The sequence below is a fragment of the Anabrus simplex genome, chromosome 5 (genome assembly GCF_040414725.1).
Source record: "Anabrus simplex isolate iqAnaSimp1 chromosome 5, ASM4041472v1, whole genome shotgun sequence".
Classification (NCBI taxonomy): Eukaryota; Metazoa; Arthropoda; class Insecta; order Orthoptera; family Tettigoniidae; genus Anabrus; species Anabrus simplex.
This window is the reverse complement of record NC_090269.1, coordinates 372,853,634-372,868,155: the sequence shown is the minus strand read 5'-3', so window position 1 is coordinate 372,868,155 and position 14,522 is coordinate 372,853,634. Positions and strand designations below refer to the sequence as shown.

General features: G+C 38.7%; 1 protein-coding gene across 3 annotated transcripts in view; it reads right to left on the bottom strand.

The window, feature by feature from the left end:
- Window positions 1-2,216: 2,216 nt before the first annotated feature.
- The window catches only part of LOC136874940 (zinc finger protein 723), a 108,432-nt gene continuing 96,126 nt past the window's right edge, over window positions 2,217-14,522 (bottom strand). For 2 of the 3 annotated variants that reach the window (XM_067148652.2, XM_067148653.2), the window contains exon 6: window positions 2,217-4,123. In XM_067148652.2, the coding sequence (XP_067004753.1) occupies window positions 3,637-4,123 (487 nt within the window). In that variant the 3' untranslated portion in view covers window positions 2,217-3,636. The remainder of the gene's footprint in view (window positions 4,124-14,522) is intronic. The other variant, XM_067148655.2, reaches the window with a different exon arrangement.

The following is a 14,522-nucleotide window of genomic DNA, read 5'->3' as shown; positions in this document are numbered from 1 at the left end:
TTTAATTCAAGAAAAGTGTCATAAGTGCTACCATTGTGTTAACTTCTTGCCATTTTTTTTGTGTAGGCTGATGATGACATGGACAGATGTCAAAACCGGTCCCTTAATAAATTAAATATGTTGCTACATTGATTCGTGCAACAGTGTTATTGTATTGAAAAGGTGGAACATTTTTCCTTTTTTAACATTGATACATCAGAATAGGTATATAGTACGCCCAGTATTAACACATTTTGCTTCTCTGAGGGGCATTCCTTGCTCCAAACCATGCTTCTGACACTTTTCAGGAATACTCCTGCTCATCTTCCACGCTCGATTATTTCCTTATCATTTCTTCCACTTTCCTCTATGATACTTCCCAGGTAATGTTCCCCTCCAAGCATTAAGGCAAGACATGAATATAGATAAAATGAAGCATGCATCAAGAAGAAGAAGAATAGGAAAGATTTTAAGAATTATAGGGGAGTCACATTGATATGTCACTGTGCAAATTTGTTTGAGAAGATTCTGAAGAACAGAATCAAAAAGAAGGTGGAAGAAAAGTTAGAAGAAGAACAGTATGGTTTCAGATCAGGAAGGTCCACAGTAGACCTTGTATTTGCAGTAAGACAACTACAAGAGCATCATTATGAGTGGGGTAAAAAAAGATCTACTGATGGCCTTCTTGGACTTCGAGAAAGCATATGATCGTGTGTGCAGGAACAAGGTATGAGAAGCCTTACAGAAGCAGACAATAGAAGGAGAGGGAACAGACTGGTTTAAACAAAAAAGTGGATTAAGACAAGGAAGTAATGACACCTTTATTTTTCATTGCAGTAATGGATGAGCCAATGACAAAAGTGGCAAGGAAAATTGGGGAAGAAAAATTGAAAGTGATGATGTTTGTAGATGACTTGTTAGTCTGGGGAGAAAAGAAACAGTTAGATGCATAGAAAGATGAAGTGGAACAATATGAAATGAAATTTTTTGCCAAAAAGTGTGAGATAATGATCACAACTAGAAAGAAGGAGAGACCTATGAAAGGGTTAACTTTGATTTTGAATGATGTGGTAAGAATGATACTAGTTTCAACAAATATATTATGTAACTAAGGTTACAACAAACGGTACTGAATAGATGGAAACCTTTAGCTTTTGTTTTAGACTCGTGGAAATACTGCAGTCCAAAATAAAAAAAAATAAAAAAGTTGTCACTTCTATGTTGATCTCTGATAAATGAAAATAAATGAGACACAGATTGTTCTGTATACAACATTGTTTTACATTCCACATTTTTAAAAATATAAATATTACTGAGTAAGGCTGATTTCCACAAGGTACCATTTATTATTTGCTATTTTTAAGCTTTATTTTCCTATAAATGTTGCTTTGTATAAAATCATTGTTTAGTAACATTATATATACAGTAAAACCTCATTTATCCAGACTAACTGGGGCCAAAGGCAATCCAGAAAATCGAAAATCTGAATAATCTGGGTTATGCAGGTAATAAGCAAAACAAAAATCTTCAATATCTTTTCTTTGCTTCTTCCAGTAGGACAATTTTGAAGTGCCAACTCCCAATTTACCAGCTATTTTCTTCAATGTTTCTCCTTTATCAATTCGATTAATAGCATCCAACTTTTTATCCATTGAAACCACAACCTTCTTTCACTTTGATATAATTTTAATCTTTTACACCGAGCTCAATAGCTGCAATACCAACATAAATGGTCCGTTATTGGACATTATAAATTTTCCAGCTAACTCATTCTTGGTTGCCAGCGTTTCGCCCTCGTGTGCTAGGGTGGGCTCATCAGTTGGTACCTTGCACACCTACCAATACGCTGGCTAGTGCATACCGTGGAGGCCACTGCGTAGGCTAACTGGAGCCACCGGCAGTGCCAATGCACCAAGAGACTGTCTCATCACTAAAAATTGATGCCTGCTTGGCCATCAGATGATATAGATGTTGATTCCCATAGGTAATCTGAAATATTTGTCCTGAATGAGTAAATTTATAATACCAACATAAATGGTCCGTTATTGGACATTATAAATTTTCCAGCTAACTCATTCTTGGTTGCCAGCGTTTCGCCCTCGTGTGCTAGGGTGGGCTCATCAGTTGGTACCTAGCACACCTACCAATACGCTGGCTCCTGCTAGGTACCAACTGATGAGCCCACCCTAGCACACGAGGGCGAAACGCTGGCAACCAAGAATGAGTTAGCTGGAAAATTTATAATATCCAATAACGGACCATTTATGTTGGTATTCTAAATTTACTCATTCAGGACAAAGATTTCAGATTACCTATGGGAATCAACATCTATATCACTCGATAGCTGCAGTCGCTTAAGTGCGGCCAGTATCCAGTATTCGGGAGATAGTAGGTTCGAACCCCACTGTCGGCAGCCCTGAAGATGGTTTTCCGTGGTTTCCCATTTTCACACCAGGCAAATGCTGGGGCTGTACCTTAATTACGGCCACGGCCGATTCCTTCCCACTCCCAGCCCTTCCCTGTCCCATCGTCGCCATAAGACCTATCTGTGTCGGTGCGACGTAAAGCAACTAGCAAAAAAAAAAAAAATCTTTTACAGTACACTGAATTACACTCCCAAACACTTTGATAAAAAACAATACGGTTGAAACACACATGATAAACTTAATGACCCATTTGAAAATTGTAGGAAAACTGAGGAGATAGAGGGAGATGTAGTGACACGTAGGGATCAAGGTCAATGCTCTCCCCGGCGCTATTTATAACTGGTGAGGCATACCGCGTCAGCACCGTGTGACACCCTACTAAATCTTTCTTAAACTCAACATGTAGCATTTTACAGTAGGCCTACATATTACAATACCATAATTAATTGTACAATTTACGCAGGAACCGCACATTGAATACAACTAAAAAGCGAATATTTGACATATAGTTATGTTCTTGTTATCATAGTTAAATTTATTATCTAATGTGACAATAAATTTTAAAAAGATATCTACAAATCTGATCCAGATAATCCGGAGATCCGGATAAACGAAGGTGGGACAAATGAGGTTTTACTGTAAGTGTACGTCATAAAAATGATCACAAAATTTTCATGAAATTATGCCATATTCTTAACCATAAAATATTTTATATATTTTCCACAAAATGTTAGAAAAGATACCAAACATACCCAACCCTGTTCACAACTCTTCACACTTCTGCCCTGGGGATGCTATTGTATGCACATTCTAAATAGAGGAATGTCATCAACATTCCTGCTCCACAATCCCATGGCTTTTCCATCAGCAATCTCACAGTGAAGATGGGGATTTAGCATTGATCTTGCACATAAAAGCCACACTGTACTTCTTCTAATAACTGTTCTCCAACTGATGTCGGTTTATAAATTCTCCGAAACCCCAAGGGACAACAGCCCGAAAGGGCCTTGTTCTACCACACGACCACTGCTCAGCTTCAAGACCTGCAGATTACGAGGTGTCATGTGGTCAACACGACGAATCCTCTTGGTCATTATTCTTGGCTTTCTAGGCCGGGGCCACCATTTCATCATCACACAACTTCTCTAAAATCTGGCCATTTCTTTTTTGACTATCTGTGTATGTCTTACATTCGCCAGACACCATGATAGAATGTTTGTTTCCCTGTTCCTTACAGCACATTTGATGTACTAGGTACATGTTTCATTATCATATGTGGTCGCAATGAACTGCTACGATGAGTATAGAAAGAACACAGGTGACACCTATACTCGGGAAATTCACGGTCTGGTTTATGGGTCAACAGGTGTTTTTCCAAAGAGGCCTTCTGGGTTAACTTCTTTTGACATATTTCACACTTAAATTTATAATTTCCTGTATGTGTTACATTGTGTCTCATGAGGGACTGTGCGTTACAAAAGCCTTTGCCACATATATCACAATTAAATAGGTAGTTACCTGTGTGACCCAGAAGATGGCTCTTTAAAGTTTTTCTGCTTGCAACTACAACACCACAAACATCACATTTAAATGGCTTAATCCCTGTGTGTGTTCTTTCATGAGTGGTAAGATGGTTCTTATCGGAAAATCTTTCCAGACAAATGTCACATTTATATTTCTTCTCCTCGGCTGAATTAGACTTGAAGTCCTTCTCAGACCTGAAAACAAATTCAAAGAACAGTGTTATAAAAGGGAACAAAGAGTGCATATCACTGATAATTTTAAAATTATTATGTTTGCAGAAGGGAAACTGTTAGTAGTAAATTTAGTAGTTTGTTTAATTCTACAAATTACTGGTATTAATACCTAAACCTGAGATGTTTTTAAATCTTCATGTTTTCAATAAGCAGTTTTATGACAGGGTCTTTCATCTGTGTCTAACAATGCACACAGAGTATCACTGTATTTTAAAAGAAAGAAAAATGTCTCATGCCACCATATTTACAAATAATAATATTAAATGAATGTTAACACTGAATACTTTTTATTAAACATTTCTTCATCTCATATTAAGGGCTTCTTTAGTATGTTAACAATTTTTGAATAAATATTAATGGTATACCATAATTCAATAATAACACAAAAACATATACAATGACAAAGTTGAATCTTCTTTCTTCTTCCTGTTCTACAGCTTTTCCTACATCATGGTGGGGCCAAGGGTGCAAACTGTGCTACACATTTGGATTTGGCCTTGTTTTACAGCCGGAGATCCTTTCCGATGCCACTCCCATATGGAGGAATGTATTTATTGTTGTGTGTTCCTGCACTGGTTAGTAGTGTGATGTGGATATGAAGAGGACCATGTTGGGACAAAAACGAACACCTAGCCCCAAGTCAAGGAAAATAACCAGATGTAATTAAAATCCCCGGTCCGACCAGGAGTCATATCCCCGTGGGTGGGGACAGTAGAATAACACCCACGGTATCCCCTGCCTGTCGTAAGTGGCAACTAATAGGGACTTCCGGGGCTCAGAACTTTGGAGCATGGGTTGGCAACCACGGGGCCTTTAGCTGAGTCCTTCCACTTGTGCCAGGATCTTCACTTTCATATACCCTATTCAACTTCCCTTGGTAAACTCTTGATCTTTTCTGACCCAACAGTATTAGGTACCGCGGCCTAGGGAGTCTTTAATTTTCACGCCCTTTGTGGCCGTTGTCTTTCTTTGGCAAATATCTTCAGTTTTTGAAGTTTCCGATCCATTCCATTTTCTTTCTTTAATTAGTGTTATGTACCGGAAAGTTGCACTTCCTCTTAAAACAATAATCATCACCACCAGGAGTAATATCAGAACCCCTTTGACCGAAGAACTCAATGCTTACAATTTAGCCAAGGCACTAGATTCAATCATCTATGTAAATAAAATTACAATTTTATCTGTACACTTCAAACTTTTGCATCATACTTAGGTTTTATTTCAGATTAAGCACACGAAAGTTGAAAGTGTGTTCAATATCACTTTTTATCTGCCAGTCTCTCTGTTTTTGTGTGTGAACATAACAGGAAAATGGATAGACAGAATTTCTTGAAACTAGGCAGGGATATCCGGAGAGTGCACTACGTTAAATACCGTGAAATCTACCTAAACTCTTTCCAACTAGAGAATAAAGTAAGTGTAAACAAAACCACGTGACTTCGACTGCTTCACACTCCTTTCCTTCTTTGTCCACCCAGGAAATAGTCTATTTCCAAATTTAAAAATACGAGTTGTTTCTGAAAGTTTGAAGTTTAAAGTATGAAGTATTGAATGCAAAAGTGTTTACTGATTGAAAATTATATTATTGTTCTAAGCTTCTGGTCAATAACGTAAATATCCGATACCTGCTTGTGGAAATCCTGATTTATCTTGTATTGGTAGCTGTCAGCCGCAAAGAAAGTCACGTCAGTTCATTGAAATCATGCGTCAAATGGCTGGTGTTGTAAAACATAAGCGAGGAAAACGTCCAAAATGTGGAGAGAAGACTAGGGTCTTAAACGTATTTAGTAAGTTTATGGAAACATATCCTGACAGTTCAACTGACAATATTGTGAAATTAACATCCGCGTTCACTGGTGTGTCTGTTTCGAGTGTGTACAGTGTGCGGAAATAATTTTCTACTACTGGCTGTGTTACCACACCGGGTAATACGAGGCCACATGTTATAAGTGTTATGGACGTGGAGTGCGATGAATTTGTTTGTTCTGCCATCCAGAGGAAAGTGCACATTTTTGTTTTAAACAATGAACCCTCTATGATCAGCAAAGTGTTATCGGCTGTAAATTCTGATTCTGAACTCCCACACGCTACTGAAAGAAATAGGTTTAATGTTCATCAGTAGAAATCGAAAAAGCGTCTTAGTGGACAGAGATGATATTATATTGTGGTGTAGGCGTTATCTCTGCAAAATAAGACAATTTAGACAACAGGGGCGAAAATTATACTATTTGGACAAGACGTGGATTAATGTAAGAGAGGTAACTTACAGGGTCCACCTTTTCAATACAAATAAATGTTATAATGGTTAAGTTACAACATGTTTACTTGGGACTAGTTTCAACGCTACTTGGCGTCATCTTCAGCCAAAATGCAAGAAATAAGTACAGGTACATATATATCCAAACATACACACTGCGCAAAATATTAAACATTATGCTTAAATAAGAGTAAAATGGGGAATAAAATAGTGAATAGACTTTCAATCACAAGTTCAGAACTTGACAGTCATTATCGGAACAACCCATGGAGGGTGAATTAAAATAGGAATCTGATCGTACAAACACGAGTTAGGAACTCAACAAACATAATTTTTAAAATATATATAACACATTAAAACTTTGCTTAAGTCTGAGATGAACTTGGTGGTCAAAGTTTCGAATTTTTAGTCACTTTTTTCATTAAATGCATTCCAGCAGAAAAGCATGGTATCTCATCCGCAAACTCAATCCAACTTCCACACCATCAAGAAATTACTCCTCAATGAATGTGGAAACCATAGCTAAGCACCTCGTCTCAACATTGTGGATTTCAGGGGTTAAGAAATTCACCAAGCAATTCACTAAGGCAGAGAAAACAAGACACCCAGCTAAATGACCAGTATGCAAGTCCATTTTCTCCAGAAGAGGCGCAAAAAAGGTTTGGACACACTCAGAAATGGTAAAGCTCCAGGACTTGATGGCATATACCCTGAACTTATAAAGAACTGTGTTCCAGCTACCAAACATTGGCTTGCTTCTTTCTTCAGTGATGCTCTGCAATCAGGCCGCCTGCCTGCTCTATTCAAAACAGCTAAAATTATTGCTATCTTGAAACCAGCCAAGGATCCCAAATCAACTCAAAGCTATAGACCCACATCTATATTAAGTGTTACATACAAGCTTTTAGAAAGACTGATCCTCAACAGAATATCTCCTGCAATTGAACACCTTATTCCTCTTGAGCAAGCTGGTTTCCGGCATGGTCGAGACTGCGGTGATCAGGTTCTCGCTTTGACTTCCTTCCTTGAAGCAGGATTCAAGAGGAAAATGAAAAATCTATCTGTGTTTCTGGATCTCACAGCAGCTTATGACACCGTTTGGAAAGAAGGCCTTCTCCTGAAACTCATCAGGACTATACCATGTCTTAAAATTTTCACCCTGATAAAAAATATGCTCAGTAACAGATTTTTCCAAATGCATACAGAACATGTCCATAGCAGATTCCATAAACTTAACAATGGCTTGCCACAGAGATCAGTCTTGTCTCCCATTCTCTTCAACTTATACATCCATGATCTCCCAGAAACCATATCTTGTAAGTTCATCTATGCAGATGATATCAACCTCACCATACAAACAACAGACTTCAATGAGGCAGAAGACATTCTATCCCAAGACCTTGACAAGATGGGTGATTATTTCAACTTGCTGGGCAGACTAGCTGGTACTTCATGGGGCGCAGATGCATGCACACTATGAACAACTGCTCTAGCAATAGTATACTCACCAGCTGAGTATTGCTCCTCTGTATGGCTCAATAGCTCCCACACTAGTCTTGTTGATGTCCAACTGCACCACATAATGAGAATTACATCTGGTACATTCCGCTCTACTCCTATTCAATGCTTACCATTACTAAGCAACATTCAGCCTCCTCACATCAGACGGCAAAGCACCCTTGTTAGACTGTGGACCAGGATAGCGAATTTTATGAAGTTGTTATTGGAGCAGATGGATGAATTAATGGGAAGATTAGAAAATCAGTGATCAAAGAAAAGAAATAAAAGAGGATTTGAGTACTCAAGGGCAGGAATTAAGTGATAAGATTGAAAGTCAACAGAAGGAGTTGCAGAGTATGGGTAAAATGCTCACTGAGAAAATGGAAGAGAAATGTATTATTGGTGAAAGTTGTTTAATGGAAGAGGAGTCTTTGAGGAAGGTACAGGATGTTAGTGTAAGTGAGGAGGTTAATGTGAAGTCAGTGAGGTGTCAAAAGTGATGATTCTGAGATTAATGAAACTTATGTTAAGACAGTTGAGAGCAACAGTGTAAATGACGTGAATGATGTGCAAGTGGGAGGTGATATGAAAGTTGTGGAAGATGAAGTAATTGTGGGGGAATTTAGTACAGTGAAACCTCGATTCTCCGTTTTTCGAGGGACCATGAAAATAAAACATACAGTACGGGAAAACGGAAAATCCGGGAATGAATGAAAACCATCAACAATTTGGCTAAACATCACAAAAATGAAATATGTATAATTATAATCTTACAAAACTCCTAAACCAAACCAAACCAAACTACAGCCCCAGTGGGACTTTGCCTGCCAAGCGACCGCTGCTCAGCCCGAAGGACTCCAGATTACGAGGTGCGCATGGTCAGTGCGACGAATCCTCTCGGCCGATATTCCTGGCTCTGTAGATCGGGGCCGCCATCTCACCATTAGATAGCTCCACAATTAAAGGTAATCACGTAGGCTGAGTGGATCTGGAACCAGACTTATATCCAGGTAAAATTGTCTGACCTGGTCGCAATCGAACCCGGGCCTCTGGATGTGAGGCGGACATGTTAGACCACGAAACCGCATTAATTACCGGTACGCGAGTTCAAAATCTCGATACTTTATATTCAGTTTTATAGGGGAATCTTCGTCAGTTTCCCGTGAAAACTTCTTTCAGTTCAGCGACTTTGATTAGGCTAGCCAAACTCTTCGAAAAATCTAATAACGCCAAGCCCAACGACAATCGACCACACGTAGTTTTTAATTCTCTCATCTAATAAAATAAAGCACATTAGATACGAAAGCACCCAAAATGAATGCGAAATCAGTTCATTTCTTAATCTTTCATTGTAATTTGGTCTCCGGTATACTGTTCGTAGTCAGTTTCTGGAAATCTCGTACCGCGCAAATTAGGCCTACGTCGACTTTTAGAGGTTATGTTAAACTCGAAAACATGGTTTCGAATGTAAGTATCGATTCTTAAAAGTTCTCGAATGCATTATATTCAATTCTGCGCGTCACAAATCCAATCAAATTGAAAAGATAACAGAAATATCAAAACTTCAGAAATTACGGTTATTCGTGACCTTGAGGTCATCTGGAAAGCGCGCTCGCTGCACATGTCGGTGCGAGTTTGAAATTATACCAACCATTTAAAATGTAACGTGCGCAGATAAAACGACTGCGGTTTTTGGTATTTTAACACGAAAACGTAAAATTCCCAGTCTTACATTACCTGTAGGACCTAAACAGTAATAGGCAATTCCAAGACCTCCCATGGCTTTCTTTTTTTTAAATTACTGGTCTCGCTAACATAATCATGAACGATAATATCAAAAATACTGAATTTGTGTTAAGAAGCAGTTTCGATTCCTGCCTGAAAGCCCAGTTACTCTGCAGTGCCCTGAGCAAAGGGCCAAAAACCTCTTCGGCAGTACGATCGAAAAAAGTAAAAAATATAAACATCTAACCCTGGACATAATATGGACGTTTTATAAGTGCGAACATTTGACGAAACTCGTTCCGTCTTCAGGCAGAGCTGTCGAAATGCGCCGTGTCTCCTTGCAATTGTTGTCGCCATTTTCTGCTTTATGATTTTCCGAGATTTTCTAAACAATACCACCCCACCGCCGATCGCTTTTCCAGTACCGGTACAGTACTTGCTTTAATTATCGCAGTGACGGGGCGTTAACGCCAAGATCCATAAATATGCCATAGCCGTCCTTTTGTGAGATACAGTTTATTAAAAAACGATTGATCGAGGATTTAGCGTTGATGGGACTGGAATTTCTGGACGGTTGATCCAGGAAATCGATTCTTCGAGGAACGGATAATGCGGGACTTTTACAACGTGATTTAATTACGATGCTCGCGGGACCACGTAATTTGAACGCATATTCCGGGAAAACGTATTTTCCGGGAACGGATAATCGAGGTTCCACTGTAATGGTAGAGATCTCAAAGTGAATCATTGTAGTAATTTCCATAAGAGGGCATGTGGGAGTGAGGGGGCATGTGAGAAGAGTGGCATGAAGGAGACTGAGGTGATTAAAGCTGGTATGTTGAATAAAGATGAGTGGTCTTAAACTGTCACTGTTGTGTGTAAAGGGGATCATAGGTCACATTGTGGTATAATGGAATTTGCAGGAAGGGTGGTAAATATTATGGGGATTCAGGATTTGCAAATCTTGTAAGGAGAAAATGTGTGTGTGTGTGTTTGTTGGAGGGGGAGGTTAACCATAGGAAGATTAAGCAGCAGGGGAGGTATCTTGAGGATAACCTTGAATTAGGGGAGGCAGTGTCATTCAAGGTGCCTTACAGCAATTTTAGCATGAGGTTAAGTGTTGGGACATGGGCAGTTGATGAAAGCCAGTTATCTAAATCACCATTACAGATACTAATCCAAGAATCTCAAGCATCAGTCAATACTGAGATGTCAAATCAAGGTAGTGAAGAATCAAAGGCAACGTGTGTAGATGATGCTGGAGATACAAACTGCATCAAACCTGACTCAGAAGAAAAGAGTGTAGAAACTGGATAAGTTGATAAGTAGTGTATTATTGAAAAGGAGGATACAGAGAAGTTATTGGGTCTAATAGATGAAAAGAAAAGGAGTAGAACTGATTTTGAATGTGGTAATTTGAAGAAGAATGAATAGGAAGGGATGATAAATATCACCGAGACAGAGGTGAAAGCAAATGATATAATAGGCATGACGACAAAGATAAATCAGATGGAGAGTGTAAAAGAATTGAAGGTAAAGGAAAAGAAAGTGAACAAGACATTAAGGAGGACATAATAAGAACAGATACAAAGATTGAAAAAGAGAAAATGAAATTGGAAGAAAGAGATGAAATCAGAGAGAGGTTTGAATTTGTACTTCAAAATAAGACAAGTAGTGGGTTATAGGGAATGAAAGAATTGTATAGTAATTATTACCAAAATATTTGACAAGCCTGAGCAATATATTTTCTATAATTGCATGATATTTTGATTTGTGAAAATTAAACTATAATATTTAATCTACAAAAATCAAAGGGGAGGAATGTAATGGTGCAGGAATCCACTGAGGTTTGATTTATGATGATATGGCTCTGGTTGTAAAAGAAAAGATTTTTGTTGTTGTTGGTATATTTGTTTATAAATTATTATAATTGTGTGATTTTATACTGCAGCTGTTACTGCTTCAATGCAGTTGTTTAAAAGAAAGTGAATATTATGTTATATACCGGTAATAGTTCTTTGCAATAACAATGTTAACCCTCTCAGTGCCACGCATATTTGTTAGATACTAGCCAAGAGTGCCATCCACTTTTTGTTCGACTTGCAACTCTCTGGAAAAAATTCATTACTCCCTCCACTTATACCCATTTTCAATTAAATTTGTTTCTATTATATAAAAGGAATGTCATTTTGAATTGTTGTTGTTTGAGTCATCAGTCCATAGACTGGTTTGATGCAGCTCTCCATGCCACTCTATCCTGCGCTAACCTTTTCATTTCTACGTAACTATTGCATCCTACATCTGCTCTAATCTGCTTGTCATATTCATACCTTGGTCTGTCCCTACCGTTCTTACCACCTACACTTCCTTCAAAAACCAACTGAACAAGTCCTGGGTGTCTTAAGATGTGTCCTATCATTCTATCTCTTCTTTTCGTCAAATTTAGCCAAATCGATCTCCTCTCACCAATTCGATTCAGTATCTCTTCATTAGTGATTCGATCTATCCATCTCACCTTCAGCATTCTTCTGTAACACCACATTTCAAAAGCTTCTATTCTCTTTCTTTCTGAGCTAGTTATCGTCCATGTTTCACTTCCATACAATGCCACGCTCCACACGAAAGTCTTCAAAAACATCTTTCTAATTCCGATATCAATGTTTGAAGTGAGCAAATTTCTTTTCTTAAGAAAGCTCTTCCTTGCTTGTGCTAGTCTGCATTTTATGTCCTCCTTACTTCTGCCATCGTTAGTTATTTTACTACCCAAGTAACAATATTCATCTACTTCCTTTAAGACTTCATTTCCTAATCTAATATTTCCTACATCACTTGCCTTCGTTCGACTGCACTCCATTACTTTTGTTTTGGACTTATTTATTTTCATCTTGTACTCTTTACCCAAGAATTCATCCATACCATTCAGCAACTTCTCGAGATCTTCTGCAGTCTCAGATAAAATAACAATATCATCGGCAAATCTCAAGGTTTTGATTTCCTCTCCTTGGACTGTGATTCCATTTCCAAATCTCTCTTTGATTTCCTTTACTGCCTGTTCTATGTAAACATTGAAAAGGAGAGCGGACAAACTGCAGCCTTGCCTCACTCTTTTCTGGATTGCTGCTTCTTTTTCAAAGCCCTCGATTCTTATCACTGCAGACTGATTTTTATACAGATTTTTATACAGATTTTGAATTAATGACACCTTATATCAAAAAACCTCGCTGGTGTACTTCCTGCACTGGGCCGGCCTCTGGTTCGATAATCAGGCAGAACAACACCCTCCAAAATTTGCTCCACAACATCAACCCTGAAACTGGAAAAGCTGGGCCTCCTTTTTCCAAGATTCAGCATGTGATGAACAACGCTAGCATTTTGCATTGCCATGTCAAGCACATAGAAGTATATTTTCTTATACCCTTTGGCATATCGTCTCATTAGGGGGTATGATGCAAGCCGTTGGTCATGTGAATCAACACCACCCATTCCAGAATTGTCGTCCACAACCATATTTGGTTTCAGAACAAGTTTGCCCCTTTTGTTTTTAGTTTCCACAAAATCTGGTCTTTGATGCACTGTTGATAGAAGATGTACATTCTTTTTATCCACCCATTTTGTGGCAAGGATGCCATTTGTTGAGGCAAAAGTCAGTTCTCCTTTCTTGAGATTCATTGCTGCAAAATGGGGTGGCATGAATTTCCGGTTTGGATGTACAGTTCCAATGGCATTGGTATTTTTCATTATCAGTTCCCTGAAAAGAGTAGGTGAGCTATACCAATTGTCCATATAAATAGTCCTGCATGATCCTAGCAATTCGTCACACAATTCAAGAACAATTGCCTCACTACACAGTAGTCGTCTGGCATCACCTGTTCCATCTACATGCTGAGGTTCTTTACCAACATATATACGAAACTTCCAGCAATAGCTAGTGTCAGAGCAGCAGACTTTATACACTTTGGTACATTGTCTGTTTGTGTCCACTTCCAGTCTTCTAGGTTATGCACACGTTCACCTGCGTCCCCGTCTTCATTTTCTCCAATACAGTAATGTCATCTAATTCTTCGGAACTACTAATGCTAACGTCACTGGAAGGTAATTCAGTATCACTTTCATCGGAAAAACCATCACTGACGTCGCTTTCCTCCAAAAAACGTAATATTCGAGCTTCATCTGACTCGGCCATGACGTTGACTTTACCTTCACTAAAGCTTTACGCGGCAATTTACTCGATCGTATTTAGACTCTTTGGCGGCGAAATACGTAGCTGAAGGGCAAAGATAGCTGAAATACGATTACCAACATCTCATAGACATGTTGGGATTGCAAAGAAATATCGATATGAATCCATGGAAACCTCAACAAAAGCAATAAGGAGAGTGGACGGAAATTTCCATCATTGCATTTATGGGAACCCGCGGACAATGACGGAATTACCGTCATTGCAAGGCAATGGGTTAACACGTTTGGTGGTGACGCGGCCTCAGGCACAGGCACCTCTGACAGTGAACTAGCAGGTAAACGTTTTGAACATGAAATCAAATTTTGGATTTGCTATACTGTCTTCAATTGCAGATGTTCTGCAGAGTGAGAAATTTTCTCTTGGAGATCTACCAGGACACTGCTTCCTATGTTTCATGGGTTATTTACACCTGCATAACACTTGGACAGGTGAATAAGTTTAAGTATCTTGGAAGTATTGTGACTGAAGGCCTTCACTTTATAACAGACATAAAAGCTTGAATTCCCTTAGCCAAGGAAAGCTTCAACAAGAAGAAAAAGCTGTTTTGTGGCCCGTTAGAAAAAGATCTGAGGAAGAGGCTTGCAAGGTGTTACATATGGAGTATGGGAAGATAAAATATCAAATGAGGAGGTTCTGAA